This window comes from Vollenhovia emeryi, unplaced genomic scaffold (assembly GCF_000949405.1).
Source record: "Vollenhovia emeryi isolate VEMERY1.0 unplaced genomic scaffold, V.emery_V1.0 DF939156.1, whole genome shotgun sequence".
Taxonomy (NCBI): Eukaryota; Metazoa; Arthropoda; class Insecta; order Hymenoptera; family Formicidae; genus Vollenhovia; species Vollenhovia emeryi.
Window position 1 is genome coordinate 92,200 of NW_011967210.1, and position 14,290 is coordinate 106,489.

Sequence of the window (14,290 nt, forward strand, 5' to 3'; positions counted from 1 at the left end):
CGATTCTGGGTCTTCAGAGATACGGCAGGGGTTACATCGCACGGAGAAAGGCAGAGGCAATGAGGAGGGAGAGAGCGGCAGTGAAGATCCAGGCGCGTGTCAAGGGCTGGCTGCAGAGGCGATGGTACTTGCAGGTGAAACGGACGATTCTTGGTCTGCAGACGCGCGGCAGGGGCAACATGGCTCGCGCCAGGTTCAGGCTGATGAAGGACAACGCCGCCGCGACGGTGATCCAGAGATTCGCTCGTGGATATCTCGTAAGGATGGCGTGCAAGAGAAGACTCAGGGACATAATAACCGTGCAGTCGTGTATCAGGAAGCGCCAGGCGAAGAAGGTCTTCAGACGACTGAAGGCCGAAGCCAGGAGTGTGGAGCACGTCAAGTCGCTCAACAAAGGCCTGGAGATGAAGATCATCACGTTGCAACAGAAGATAAACGAGATGGTGAGTGACGTCTTATTTGATCTAAGCTTAAATCTCTCTTTGCGTCGTATCGCTCGGTTCCGAGCGTCGTAACCCCTTCTACATATATCTGTACAAGACCTACAAATTTTATATGCTTTATTATTGTTTTCAATAATATATAGAAACGTACGAATTTGTTCTTTTTTAGGCGAAAGGCAGCCAACTCTTGAAGAACGTTCAAAACGAGATGATAGATTTGAAGTGCAAGCTAGAAAGCCTGAAATCCGTCGACGCTGAGAATAAGAAATTAAACGGAGTGGTGCAAGACAAAGAGAGGGAGTTGAAAAAGATGGAGGAAACTCTACAGCGGGAGAAGGACGAGAAGATGGATATATTGCACGATAAAGAAAGAAGTGCTCTGCAGAAGGACGCGGAGAATAGGAAGCTGCAGGAGGAGAATGAAAGATTACGGAAAGAACTCTCGATAGCAACCGAGAAATTGAAGAGCAACCAGCGCGGTGCTGAGGAGAATCTAAAGTATCGACTCGAGCAGGAGAAAGATCTGCTCATGCTGGAACAGGACCAGGACCGCGGAGCTTATCAGAGACTGCTCAAGGATTACCACGAACTGGAACAGCACGCGGAAATGGTGGAGCAAAAGTTGCTGTTACAAGGAGTGCTCGGGCACTCGCGCTCCTTGAGCAATGCTTCCAGCGGCAGTGGTCAAATCACGTCGACGGAAAATCCACAAGATGATCAAAACGCCGTAAGTCGTGTATGAAAGGAATTTTAATACGCACAATTAAGAAACTAAAGCTTTGAACGCTTTTCGTAAAATATGACAATCGTCTCTAGCTATACATATATTGCTTCTCTAGAGTTCAAGTTTTCACTTTTTGTCATAAATACTGTTAAACTGAGTTTACTGAAGTTGCAACGCGCCCCGATTTATTTTTGTAGGATTTTGGGTACGGCTCAGTGAGATCCACAGGCTCCTCGTCGACGCCCTACTCGCGAGTGGAAACGATCGACTGGAATCAACAGCGGTCGGATAGTCCACCCGATGGAGAAGTTCAACCGAACAAATCGGAGGCACCTGCGCCCGCACACGCGCCCGTGGATATCGGTCTTGTCCTGAAGCTGCAACAAAAGCTGAGGGACGTCGAGAAAGAGAAAGGCAGACTGATCAGAAGAGTCGAGGATCTGGAACGCGATAGTAGTGAGGACTCAACCAGGACGCAAGATTCGTTTAAAGTAAGTTAAGAGAAAGTTGTACAGAATAGTGAATTTTGTGTATTAAATTCTCACTTCCGATGAGTTCTTTCTACGCCGAGTCCTATTCTAACACCTGTCAGTCTTCAACGAACTCAATGTCACAAATGAACCGGCATTAAAAGATTATCGCGATAAATCCACTTCATTGTGCTCCGTCACTTGTCTTATCTCTATTATCACTGATTAACCGTGACAATGCCTGCTTGCAGCTCCAAGAACTAGAAATGGAGAACGCGCAACTTAAAAAAGACTTGAACTCGCTGAGGAAGACTGTATCGTCGGCCAGCCCATCGTCCGCGCAGCAAAATCTCATGAGTAATTTGATATTACAACTCATTAACGATTTTCTACATTACCTCTTTCACTGAGCACATATATTTACACCGACTTTAATATGTAGCTGAGCTGATTGACTTTGTGCCTTCAAACGTTCAACAAGCAAAGCGTGATATACATAAACTCATATGTATCTATAACTTTTGCTTTCTGCTTTTCATTCTGTACTAGATTTCTGTCTTCTTTTACCTCTTGTTCTGTAAATGCTGTCTTTTCATTCTCCGTGTCTAATATTAATTTCAGCATAATATTTGCGACCAATATTTCTGTAAGTACATTTTGCATTCTCCATCTTCGCACTGCTTACGAAGTTGTCGCTTCGTTCATTAGTAAGATTTCACCCCTATTTTTCTTTTAAACGCCAAAGATATTTCGAGTATCTGAGAATAATAAATTTTGCAAAAGTTTAAGCAATATTATACATTTAAAGTACAAATTATCTTGAAAAAGCTTTGCAAAATGCTTGTCGCGAGTGTATAGCTCTATGTTTATAATTAAAAATGCTACATATAAAATTGCAAGATCACCAATAACTGTCTGAAAAAAAAATAACACGGTATAAAAGACACAAAATAATATTGACACAATGATATTGTAGTGCAATTCGAGGCGCTACAAGAGGAACTGGAGAGGAGAAGAGAAGAGTGTATTCAGCTGCATAGCGTGCTGGCCGATCACACACGTAGAATGAAGAACTTGGGTGCCAATTATGGTCGCGACGTGGACATCATAAATGAAGATGGCGAGCTGGTACTCGCCTTCGAGGCACAGAAGAAGATTAACAGGTAACGCGAAACGCTTAGTTGTCGAGCTGACTATTGACTAAGTGCCACGTCTAACAACAGTCTTTTGTCGTTTGTGCATGCACTTCGATTTTCAGTAAGCTTAAGACAAAGGCACCGAGAGGAGAGTGAGTTGAGCAGATTCACAAGCAGATTCGCCCGTTCGAACGTTATTGAACTGTTCAATCGGAAGAAAAAGTGATTTTACAATTTCACAGCATCGTCTTTCAAGACGTGCTTCAGCCTGTCAGACCAGTTTGTTTTGACATCAGCAAAATTAATATTGTTGACTGCGAGCCATGCTAAATTTCCTTCATTCGTTTTGCTCATTATTTCTCAGACTACATTTCGACAATTATTTTCTAACGGTATTAACAATAGGCATGATTTCATATGTTTAGCATGATTCCGATCGAACGATTAATTTGCGATTGAACAATTCAAGAGATTTCTCGCAATAATACACAAAAAATGAGAAACTTGGACCCTTTGTTTTTTAAGGCAATTGGAGGATGAGCTGCAAGCGAAGGAAAGGAGCTGGCGAGCGCAAAGAGACGAGTGGCGAAACGAGATAGACAGACTGCAAGAAGAAATCGAGAAGCAGCAAAAGCTGCTCTCCATCAACTTAAGCAAATCGCCGCAAACCCAAGCGGAGCTTTACATGCAGTACGAGGTTGCCAGATTGGCGTCCGAAAATCTTGTAAGTAAAATTAATTCTTTTTATCAACAATACAAAGTTCATTAACAATCCCAGATGATTTTGTCGCGTTGCTTTCAAACCTGGACAGGATGTTTTTGGCGTAATAAAGTCTACTATCTCTCACTTATATGAACACGAACATTTATACATTTATATTTGATGCCCTTCTGTAAAGGAACTTCAAGAAAAATACGATAAATTAGCGGATGAGTGCAGACGCTTCAAGAAACAATGCAAAATCCTGGCGAAACAACTCATGGATGCTGGCTGTAAGTGCAATAATTATATGTTTATTGTGAGAAATATTTAGAGTTTCCATTGCCGTGTAATTGGAATTGCGTTGAATATCATAAATTACCTTATCTTCGTGTGTCGTGTGCAATAAAGGTATTAATAATAATAATTAATAATCTTCTAATGCTATCAAAGACGAATGCGAGGAACGCTTTTCTTATGTAAATGCCGGTGAGTGCGTGGTCTTGAGATGTTAACATAATCATCATCTCATTGAATTGTCCGAATAATTTGTAAGACAGTAAGATTTTCGGTAGATCAAATGAAGAAATAGAAATCCTGGCTGAGGTATTTAAATTAATTTAAAATATGAAATATTTAGACATTGAACACTCTGTCACGGTTCTTAGTCCTTTATTTCTTCAAACTTGTGTTTATCACATTTGAGCCATGTGAATTTTATGAAGAAATAGAAGCTAAGTTAAAAATACAAGTTTTGATGAAACTTAACGAGAATTACATACAAACTGTTCAGTCAGTTCGATCACGCATACCATCATTCATTGTCGCCTGCATATTGTGTCGAGTACGGTTTCCTGAAAATTTCGAGGAATACAAGAATTAATGGAAAAATTTCAACTACTTGCAGTACCCAACGCGGTGGAATACGCGAATGGCTGCGTCGCTCTTTCCGGGACTCATGGAGACGGAAGTAACATGCCTATCATTCGCAAAAAGGAGAGGGATTACGAAGGAATGTTCGAATTCAAGAAGGAGGATATCAACGTCATCATACGCCACATGGTCATCGGTAAGTGTCGCCTCTCGTATCGATCAACCTGTTGACAATTATTCATCAATTCTAAACACTTTCTAACTTGTAAAATTCATTCCGCGAGGGATACAATTAAAATTTCTATTATTCGACTTTCGTTATATCTTTCTACTGCCAGTATACGCATACGACCTAGTTTATCCGATATTTCTGCTTTTTTTTAGAGCTGAAGCCCCGAATAGCGGTGACGCTATTACCAGGCTTACCGGCCTACATCCTCTTCATGTGCATCAGACATACCGATTGCATCAACGATGACGAGAAGGTACGGTCGCTGTTGACCGAGTACCTGAATGCCGTTAAACGCGTGCTGAAGAAACGCGACGACTTCGACTCCAGAGTGCTTTGGCTCAGCAACACCCTGCGCTTGTTGCACAACATGAAACAATACTCCGGCGACAAGCCGTTCCAGATCGAGAACACGCCCAGGCAGAACGAGCAGTGCCTGAGGAACTTCGACCTGAGCGAATACCGTGTTGTACTGAGTAACGTGGCTCTCTGGATCTTCAACAATCTCATCACGAATCTCAAGGAGAGGATTCAAGCCCTCACAGTACCAGCCTTGCTGGAGCACGAGGCGATATCCGTTCCGACCGACAAGGCCGGGCGACCCAGGTCGTCGTCCATGGGCGGTGAGCCGGATTCCACGCAGCAGAAGCTGGACAAGCTTCTGGGCGAGCTAACATCGGTACACAAGACCCTGCAATATCATGGCGTGGATCCCGAGGTTGTGGTCCAGCTGTTTAAGCAACTGTTTTACTTCATGTGCGCCAGCGCACTGAACAACCTGCTGCTGAGGAGCGAGCTCTGCCGATGGACCAAGGGTATGCAGATAAGGTAAGAAATCGCGGTGTTAATACTCGATTTTGTTGTTACTTACTAACAATATATCCGTACAATTACTTTATAGAAAATATAAAAGAGAAATGATGGAAAAACTTTTACCTCCTTCTTCAATTTCTAATCTTCATTTCTAAATCAGGGCTCGATCTTTATTTATTTGTGTAATAACATTGAATATTTAAACTTTGTAGAAATTATACAGTGTTCCGTCTGCTATTTAAGGTATAACATGAGCCATTTGGAGCAGTGGGGCAGGGACCGACGGCTAGAAACCGCGTCGGAAGCGCTGCAGCCCATCATACAGGCGTCGCAGCTTCTGCAAGCACGGAAGACGGACGAGGACGTTAATTCTGTCTGCGAGATGTGCAATAAACTGACGGCCAATCAAATAGTGAAAATTCTAAATCTGTACACGCCCGTCGACGATTACGAGAGTCGAGTTCCGGTTTCGTTTATCAAGAAAGTACAAGACAAGCTGAAGGAGCGCGGCGAGAACAACGAACAAGTAAGTCCCTTCCAGTCGATTAGGAATCAATTCTTCGACAAAATGAGCGTCTCAAAGACACTCGTTAAGATTTGCTTTATAACAACGTTCCTTTTCTTCTACTTTCAGCTGCTAATGGATCTAAAGTATTCCTATCCCGTAAGATTCTCATTCAATCCGTCAGATATTCGACTTGAAGATATCGAGGTACCGGAGGTGCTTCAATTGCCGATGCTCAAGAAGGTGTAACGCAGACCAGGCACGATCCTGGTCAAGATCCCCGCTCCACTGTACTGTACTGTGTGTCTTTAGTTGAGAACGTTGTACGCGAATAACCGAAACACGCTTAGTCCATTTGTTCGTACAGGAAGTTAGTGATACCGGTAATCCGGCTACGTTTAGACGTAGACGCATCGAGAGCGGCCCATCGATATCACGTTTTATATGTTTCTTTTTTACTCGGGTAATTTGTAGATTTTACGATATGTCGTATTCCTAATCGCTAATTCGAAGTCAATTTCCGTTGCGTAGGTAGACGATCAGGTCTCGGTAAGCGAGAGAAAGAGCGATATTTTCGATTATTGTTACTGTATAGCGTTGTACGTCGAGTTGTGAAGGAGGCACGAGTACGAAGCTCCTACAAGGATACTTTTAATTTACAACTCTTTTATTACTACATATTATTTATGTTAAAGATGATTAATAGTCTCAGAGACACAGATCTCGTGTGAATCCGTTCTTCCTTCAAGTGTGTACAAGGACATGTGTGTCTCGCGTTCGTGTCTTTTTCAAATAGGAATAATGAATTTCTAAAAATATAATGTTAATTTAATTCTGAATTTACGTACGCGTAACAAAACATTTCCACTGGGAAAACAGTCTAATGAACGAATATGGGAATTTTGACGATAATGATTGTGCGTGAATACAATGTCTAATTTATTTATGTACAGTGAATTCTTTTTGTAAGTACCGTATGAATACTCGATCCTTGTGAGAATTTCGTACGCACGATAAAGTTGAAAACTTGTTGAAGATTGTAATTAATGTAAAAAGGAAACGCGCGCGCGCGAGAGGAAAGATATAACGTCATGTTGGAAATAGAATGTATATTTTGTGATACGAAAGAAAAAGAGAGAGAATTGTTATAAAATTGGGTCCGATGACGGACTGATATACGAATGAGAAAAAAAGAGATACGAAGGCGACCGAAAGGAACAGGGGTATATAATTGTTGTATTCTAATTTATATATATATGTACATGCAATTGCATTTTGTGCCATTTTACGAGTAGATCGTAATATTCGTTTGTTGTTTCGTTCAGTCTGCCATTGGTTCCGTGCATTACAAACACATTCCACAGAAAAGATGTCTGAAAAACAAAAAGAGAGAAAATATCCCTTCCCCCAAGATGTTATAGACAGAATATATTTACACAATAACACCTTGACTCGATGTGACATATTTATTTGTTCCTACGATGAAAATAAAGTCGAGGTGCTGAGTAGCTTAGTGGTAATCACCTTTCGCTCCGAAAGACCTGGGTACAAATCCCGGTCCTGTCACCTCACGTAATAGAATAAAGGAATTCTGAGATTCCACTGTGATAGAAACGAGTATCTAAACAATTAGTATAAACAAGCCCAGAGTAACTTGTAGGCAACAGCACTGATTTAAAAAATCGGGAATAATTGAAGAGATTAAAGTCGACAGAGTCCTTACCTCATTTCTAATGTTTCTTGTACAAAAACTCACGCAGAACAGTGTTATTAATTCATAATTGCAATAACTGCATTCTCTACTGCGACGAGGAATCTTAATGTTCTTCGAAAGAGCGTAGGAAATTAGGAGTACGAGTACGGAAAAATTCACAACACAAGTGCCTGTGAATCAGGTATCGCTTAGTGACTGTATTGCCAAATTGGTATACAGAGATGATATTGTATCATTGAAAATGATTCCCATCATCTTTATAATTTACATATAAAATGTAATATTGTATAAATTATAAAGGAGATGTGAAATAATTTCCAGTTACAATTATCCAATTTATTACATATTATATAAATCATAGAACGTGATGTGAAACAATTTTCAACGAAGCCATTGCTACAAAATGTAAAACGAAATGCAGCACATAGAACGATACCAAGTAGAATAAAGTATTTAAGATAATAAAACGTAATTAAATAAACTTAGATTTTAGTTTTCGCCGGTGTCGCTTGGCGAGCGTACATCGTCAATTTTCAGTATCATCTTGACGAGTTGCGTGGCCAACAAGATCTGTTGAATCTTACTTGTCAGCGTCTCAATGACGTTCTGTTTCTTCATATCTGTCACAAATAGCTCGTGATGATTTCGCGATTAATATGTAAAATAGTAAAAAAGTAAAGAACGATACGTACTTGCTGTGCCTCGGTTCAAGCAGTCGATACCAAGAGCGGGATTCTTCTCGGCCAACTGACGAGCTTTAATTTCCGCTATGGTGTTTACCGAGGACAGGCCTGAATTCTCAGCGAGCGCCATGGGAACGCTCTCCAAAGCTTCAGCGAAGGCACGGAAGGCGTATTGTTCCAAAGTGCTGATTTTATCAGCCTGTGCCATGCAAGCCAGCGCACAAGATATTTCCGCAGCGCCTCCACCGTAAAGAATCCTGTTGTCTTTCACTACGTTGCGTACGGTGCACAATGCATCATGTATCGACCGTTTCGCCTCTTCAATGATCTATAAACACAAAGAACAATTACAAATTCCAAGAATTATTCATGTAGCACAAGTGAGTGTCGCATCGCAAAAGAAATAAGTTCAATCAACAAAGTTATTGAACAGTTCATATAATTGCAATGCGCTATTATTGCAAGGTGTCTGGTCAGTTATGCACACGGAAAGTACTACTGAAATTCTCCTTGCGTGGAAGTTATTTTTATCAATAGCTGCCGTGGCATACCATTTTGTTGCCGCCGCGAATAAAGATCGTCACAGCGCGCGAGTTTTTGCACTCCTCGATGACCAGCATTCGATCCTTTGTCGTGCCAAACGTCAATTCCCTGACGACACCGGCGTGGCCGAGTTTCTCCGGCTTCAATTCCTCGAAGCGGGGTACGATGCGTCCACCGGTCGCAATGGCAATGAGCTGACAAAAAGATTTGATTCCTTCATGTGTATTTCATATACAAAGCGCATGATACGACCAAAAGATCGCAATTAGTTCAGATCTCATAATCTTTGGATCATTGGAGCCACCACGAGGGTCAGGTCACCAGCTGCCTAACTTTGAAAGCTTCTCACTCCTCCCGAAAACTAATGGCATTAATTTGCGAGGGAAGACCGACGTTTTCAATGCTAAAACCAGCCAGTTCTCCGAACTCTCGCACCTCCTCTGGCGCTCTTTTGTCATCATCACAGCAGACAATTGCTGCGAAAATAATTAAAAGTGATGAGAAAAATGGAATCGCGATGGACCACTCACTTCAATTTCCGGACCGCCGACCCATCTAACCGCAGGCAAATTATTCTGCAGCAGGAGGTGGTTGGCCTCGTCGTCGAAGCCCCATTGACAAATAGCCAGCGTCGTACCGGCATCTTTCACCTGCTTCACCATTTCCGTGAACTTCTCGCGCTCGTAATCGCGCAAAGCTCTGTAATCGTCCACCGACGTGACGTCCAACTTGTGCTTCGTTTTGGGTTTCGGTGGTTCAAACGGGCAAGTCAAGATGGCCAGTTTGACGTCTTCCAACCTCTGTAACATTACATCAAATATGCAACCTGTTCATCGCAATGCAAAAATCCAACCGTGCGAGGCACTCTCCGAACTTTACCTTCGGCATTTGAGGATGACTGAAGTCCTTGTCGACGACGACACCGCGTACCAAGACAGTATCCTCCAATCTACCACCAACCTTCCCTTCTATCTTGATCAGTTCAAAATTAACGTCGCGAGTAACAGGATCCATAACTGCCAGTACAGCTTGCACGGCTATCTCCGCCATCTGCCTATGATGCTTGTTAATGCTGTAAAAAAAAACAATACGTGAGTATCAAAGGAATTCCAAGAACAGCGAATTCGAGGGCAACAAAACTATTCAATTACATTTTTGAACCTAACGAGGTCATAGCTATGTCGATGTAGGGCTCCAAATTCTCCAGGGTTCCCTTGAACTCGTCCGTTATCGTCTTGAGATGCTCGGTCGCACACCTGGCCGCCAATTCGAAACCGTCGGCGATTCTGATCGGATGAATCCCCTTGTCCAGCAGCTGCTCGGCCTGTTCCAGAAACGCGCCGGCGAGCACGACTACTCCGGTAGTGCCGTCGCCTATCTCGTCGTCCTGAGCGTTCGACAACTGGACCATCAGCTTGGCAATTTCATGGTCGACGTCCATATTCTTCAAGATCGTCGCGCCGTCGTTGGTCACGGTGACGTCCCCGTCCGAGCTCACCATCAACTTATCCAGCCCCTTGGGCCCCAGAGATGTTCTAAGGATGTTGGCCACATTGCGCGCCGCCAGTATATGCGACTGTAATCAGAGTATTTAAATCTTTTCCATGTTTCTCCACCGCAAATTCCTGCGTACGTGTCGCCTTCTCGTTTAATACATTGACAAACTTTTACGAAATAACGTCGTTTAAATTGAAAGCTGCACATTTCAGGTTTAAAATCCAAACGAAAATTGCGCCGTTCACGTCTTTGCCACAAATATTACCACATGCCTCAGTGGTCGAATTAGTGAGACGCCCGCCTAGAGTGTAGGGAGGTCCAGGCATAGTGTAACTAGTAGGTCCACTCTCTGCTGGCTCCTATCACGTGTGTGTGCATACGTACTCATCAAAGACACACTACCGCACATACTTTTCCTCTCGTTAGTCTGCCCAGAGCAATGCGCAGAAGGAATCGACGCAAAACAAAGCAAATGACGGAGTGGACCTACCAGTTATACTACGGTCCAGGTTCAAACCCTGGCCAAGGTAATACTTTTGGCAATAAATTTCTTTGATTAGACTTGCCAGTCGCGTCGAATATTAATTTCCTACATTGGTCAATTATTTACTGGGTAATCCTTCGGTACGGCTCCAGCACCTCAAAATTCACTGAAATTGGTCTCAATAAGTCTCGATTCTCGTTAAAATAAAAATCTAAAAAAAATATATATATACATATAAATGTAAAACACCCGGTTTACAACTTTGCTTCTCTTTCGCAACACCCGCGGGCAAAGAGCTACGGATCGCCTTATATGGTCACAAGGTATCCAAGGTCCCTCGGAGGGAGAGTCTAGGTTCGCGTCTAGTGAAGCTAAATCAATCGAGATCTGCGCCGGCCGTGATCGCGGGTCAGCGTCTCGAGAAAAGCGCCGCAGGAAACCGCCGCGTGCGTCCGGCCTGGGCATTTCGTTCTACGCTCGTCGCCGAGCCCCGAAACGCCGCCATTACCGCTCGCACGTGCCGTCTCGCCGAGAGCACGATCCGGCGAGTTCTCGGGGACGCGCCGGCGAGACGGGCGTCGGTGCGCGCGTCATCGTCCGCGCGGGAGAGCCTCGCGGAAGGGCTCGCCGGAAGCGAGGCGGGAAAGCGACGCGGGCGGGCGCGAAATCCGCCGTCGCTCGTACCTTGATTGCCTCGTGGCCGGTGAGGCGTTGCTGCTTCTCCTGGTTGCGGAGTATGATGCAGGGCTGGCCGTAGGGGTCGAACCACACCGTGCCGGGTATAGCGGTCATCTTGGCGACCTGGCGGGATCCAAAGCGGACTCGCCGACTGCCTGACGAGACGGTTGATGCCGTTCAACGGTCGCCGACGATTCGCACGCGCCGGAGTAACCGCTACTTGCGGACCTGACGACGCGACCGGAAGAACAACGTCGCGAACAGAGGAGCCAACCTCGCGCATGCGTAGCGCGCGCCCCCTCGTCAGTCGCGCATACGTCGTTCTGCCGCGGCGAAGGATGTCCATGGGACTCTCTTCGCGTGGAAACGGAATAGGAAATAGAGAGTGGAATTGAGTATGGAAGGTAAATGGTTCTTTGGAGGGAAGAGAGGATTACGCAGCGTTGATCTGTATAATCGTCTATCATTGCTGAATGCTTCTCGTAATGAAATTTTGACTGGCTTGACGAAGGGAAGCGATTAGGGTAAAAGTTACTTGACAAACAACGCAACCCAGCGAGCAATGTCTCGTCGATCGATGTCGAAACGATGTCAGATCGACGTCGACACCGTCAAATTGATGTCGAATCCACATCAATTTATCAATGCCGATGTCGATTCGACATCGTTTCGACGAATCATTTCTCACCGGGAAACGCGCGCGTTAAAATATAAAATCTCTCGGCTGCAATAACCTTTGCATAATTGCGATCAGTTTCTTTACTGCACGCGTACACTAATGCTACACATTTAATAACTTATTTTACAACATTGTTAACGTACTGGCTTAACGTAACATTATTAACATAACATTATTAACTGTTGCAGCCTGTCGCGGGTTCAAGGAACACAATTCACGCACGCGCATCAAAGTCCCATTCGAAGTTTCTCCAGTGAAGAAAGATGATGCTACATTTGTCGTACGACAAACTTTTTAAGCGTGTTGATTGACTACAAATTGGAACATTTCTGGAGAGTCGGGGGCTTCTCTATCCTGCGGTCAATCGACGACAAAGGTAACGTTACCCTGAGAGTATCGCATTGGCGGTGTCCATCATTTTTGACAGTCGGTAAAACACGGCCTCGAGTTCTCTACCTTAGCGGCTCACCCGTCGATATTCTTTAGAAAAGAAATTGTTTCACGGCGAAACAGCAAATCTGAAATCTTCATAGAAAGAAAAGGGTATCAGAATAACTGATAGAACAAAATCATATCTTCCATCTATAAATTTCTAAAGTAAATATCCAACCGTTCTGAAGTTTATTTATTTTATTGTTTTGCTGCCATTTTTAACAGATTCGAATTTTTCTGCGAATCTTCTCCCAAAAATAGAGAACAGATTTTCTTAAGTAACAATACTCTGGGGGAAAAAAGGCAGTTACAACCCATTTTAGGACCCACCCATTAGTAATCGAATTATTTGGATTGTTCACATTTTTTGTCGCAGTTAAGCAACTTAACATTTCGCTTAGTGCCTGAAAATTACCTTTGCGCTATTGAATGTCAACAGAACTAATTGAGAGAATCGATTAGTGTTACTTAAAAATCTTGGATATAAATAGAATAGCTAATTGCGATTTTTAGTTACGCGGGGTGAAATTCGTAAAAGATTAGAATTACGGACAATCCAAACAATTTGGCCCCGAAATGGGTTGCTGTCTTGTTTTCCCAGAGCAGTTGAAAAAAACCTCTCGCTAAAATCCTTCGCGGCAGCGGCAGCTTTTCAAGCGGCCTCCCTCGCTCGGCGACGTCGATTAATTACGCTGTCGTGATCTCGCGGGGGAAATGGATTCTCGTTCCATTCCATCTACATCGTGCGATAATGGCAAGCGGCGGTCGGGGAGAATCGAGCGAGTGGTCGACTCGTCGACTACCAACGGCCGGGATAGTATAAACTTTGACACCGCGGGGCATTACCGCGATAATTAAACGAACTACCGGTCGAAGGGAGAGGAGGAGGAACGGAAGAAGAAGGGGGGGGGACAGGGGGCGGGGAAACTGCGGAAACTGCGAGAATGCAGGGGTGTGCTCGCTCGCGCGTTGAAATATACATCTCGCGCCGCACCCGCTCGGAGAACTTTCCACTAAAAGGCCCCGGTAACGCGCGGGTTACGGCTTCAATATGCAGTAAACCTAGGATAGCCCTCGTCGCATGCCCCGCGCTCACCTCTAAATCGCCCTCCCCACGCCCTCCCGATCCCCGTTGCGTAATACATCCCGGGCGTGTTCGCGCTCGCGATACAAAAGGTACGCCGCTGAATAGAGAAATAATGCGCGTAAATCCGCGAGAAGAACGTCGTGCGAGTAAAGAGACCGACGTGTCGAGATCGTATCCGATAAAGAAATGCCTCTCTTTCCCCTGATTTTTATCAAACACAAGTGGAACAAACTTCGTTCGATCTGCTAAACCGAAGGGTAAACCGCCGAGGGCACTGCACAGATTTCAGATATTATTTTTTTCTCTGTTTCGCTGCACGTTTCCCCTTGTATCTTTACACCCTGCGCGCTCCTTCTCCCCCGCCGTCCCTCTTTCTTCCCCGGAATTTCGCGTTCGAGATTCTCCAATCGAGAAGCTGCCGGAAGCTTTCAAGTGATTGGAATTGGCTTCAAACAAGGGACAAAACGGGAAAAGTGTATGATTTTGAAAAATATACGTCCGTTTTCCCAAGCCCAAGTTTTTTAAATGCAAGAACCGACTTTTTGTGGCAATTATGCGATAATTATGCGAGAATCGCATTACGCTGCGCGGAGGGTCTTA

General features: G+C 44.1%; 2 protein-coding genes across 2 annotated transcripts in view; one reads left to right on the plus strand and one right to left on the minus strand.

Moving 5' to 3' along the window:
- LOC105565044 (unconventional myosin-Va) overlaps window positions 1-7,401 on the plus strand; it is a 22,959-nt gene extending 15,558 nt beyond the window's left edge. Inside the window, exons 4-15 of the mRNA XM_012017883.1 lie at window positions 5-443; window positions 613-1,170; window positions 1,365-1,658; window positions 1,889-1,994; window positions 2,614-2,800; window positions 3,299-3,497; window positions 3,673-3,766; window positions 3,927-3,962; window positions 4,381-4,542; window positions 4,731-5,403; window positions 5,632-5,914; window positions 6,023-7,401. Of these exons, the coding sequence (XP_011873273.1) occupies window positions 5-443; window positions 613-1,170; window positions 1,365-1,658; window positions 1,889-1,994; window positions 2,614-2,800; window positions 3,299-3,497; window positions 3,673-3,766; window positions 3,927-3,962; window positions 4,381-4,542; window positions 4,731-5,403; window positions 5,632-5,914; window positions 6,023-6,142 (3,151 nt within the window). The 3' untranslated portion in view covers window positions 6,143-7,401. The remainder of the gene's footprint in view (window positions 1-4; window positions 444-612; window positions 1,171-1,364; window positions 1,659-1,888; window positions 1,995-2,613; window positions 2,801-3,298; window positions 3,498-3,672; window positions 3,767-3,926; window positions 3,963-4,380; window positions 4,543-4,730; window positions 5,404-5,631; window positions 5,915-6,022) is intronic.
- A 374-nt stretch (window positions 7,402-7,775) lies between these two features.
- Window positions 7,776-11,758, minus strand: LOC105564995 (T-complex protein 1 subunit epsilon). Its single transcript, XM_012017799.1, has 7 exons — window positions 11,499-11,758; window positions 9,985-10,409; window positions 9,713-9,905; window positions 9,364-9,633; window positions 8,842-9,027; window positions 8,300-8,618; window positions 7,776-8,227 (listed from the first exon to the last, which is right to left on the minus strand). Exons 1-7 carry the CDS (start codon window positions 11,604-11,606, stop codon window positions 8,097-8,099), a joined length of 1,632 nt encoding a protein of 543 aa, XP_011873189.1. The 5' UTR covers window positions 11,607-11,758; the 3' UTR covers window positions 7,776-8,096.
- Window positions 11,759-14,290: the final 2,532 nt, after the last annotated feature.

Coding starts and splice junctions, on each gene's coding strand:
- LOC105564995 (XM_012017799.1), bottom strand. CDS start 11,606: ATGACCGCTATACCCGGCACGGTGTGGTTCGACCCCTACGGCCAGCCC. Junction 8,619..8,841: donor TTCGCGGCGGCAACAAAATG/GTATGCCACGGC, acceptor TTGTGTTTATAG/ATCATTGAAGAGGCGAAACG. Junction 8,228..8,299: donor CTTGAACCGAGGCACAGCAA/GTACGTATCGTT, acceptor TATTTGTGACAG/ATATGAAGAAACAGAACGTC.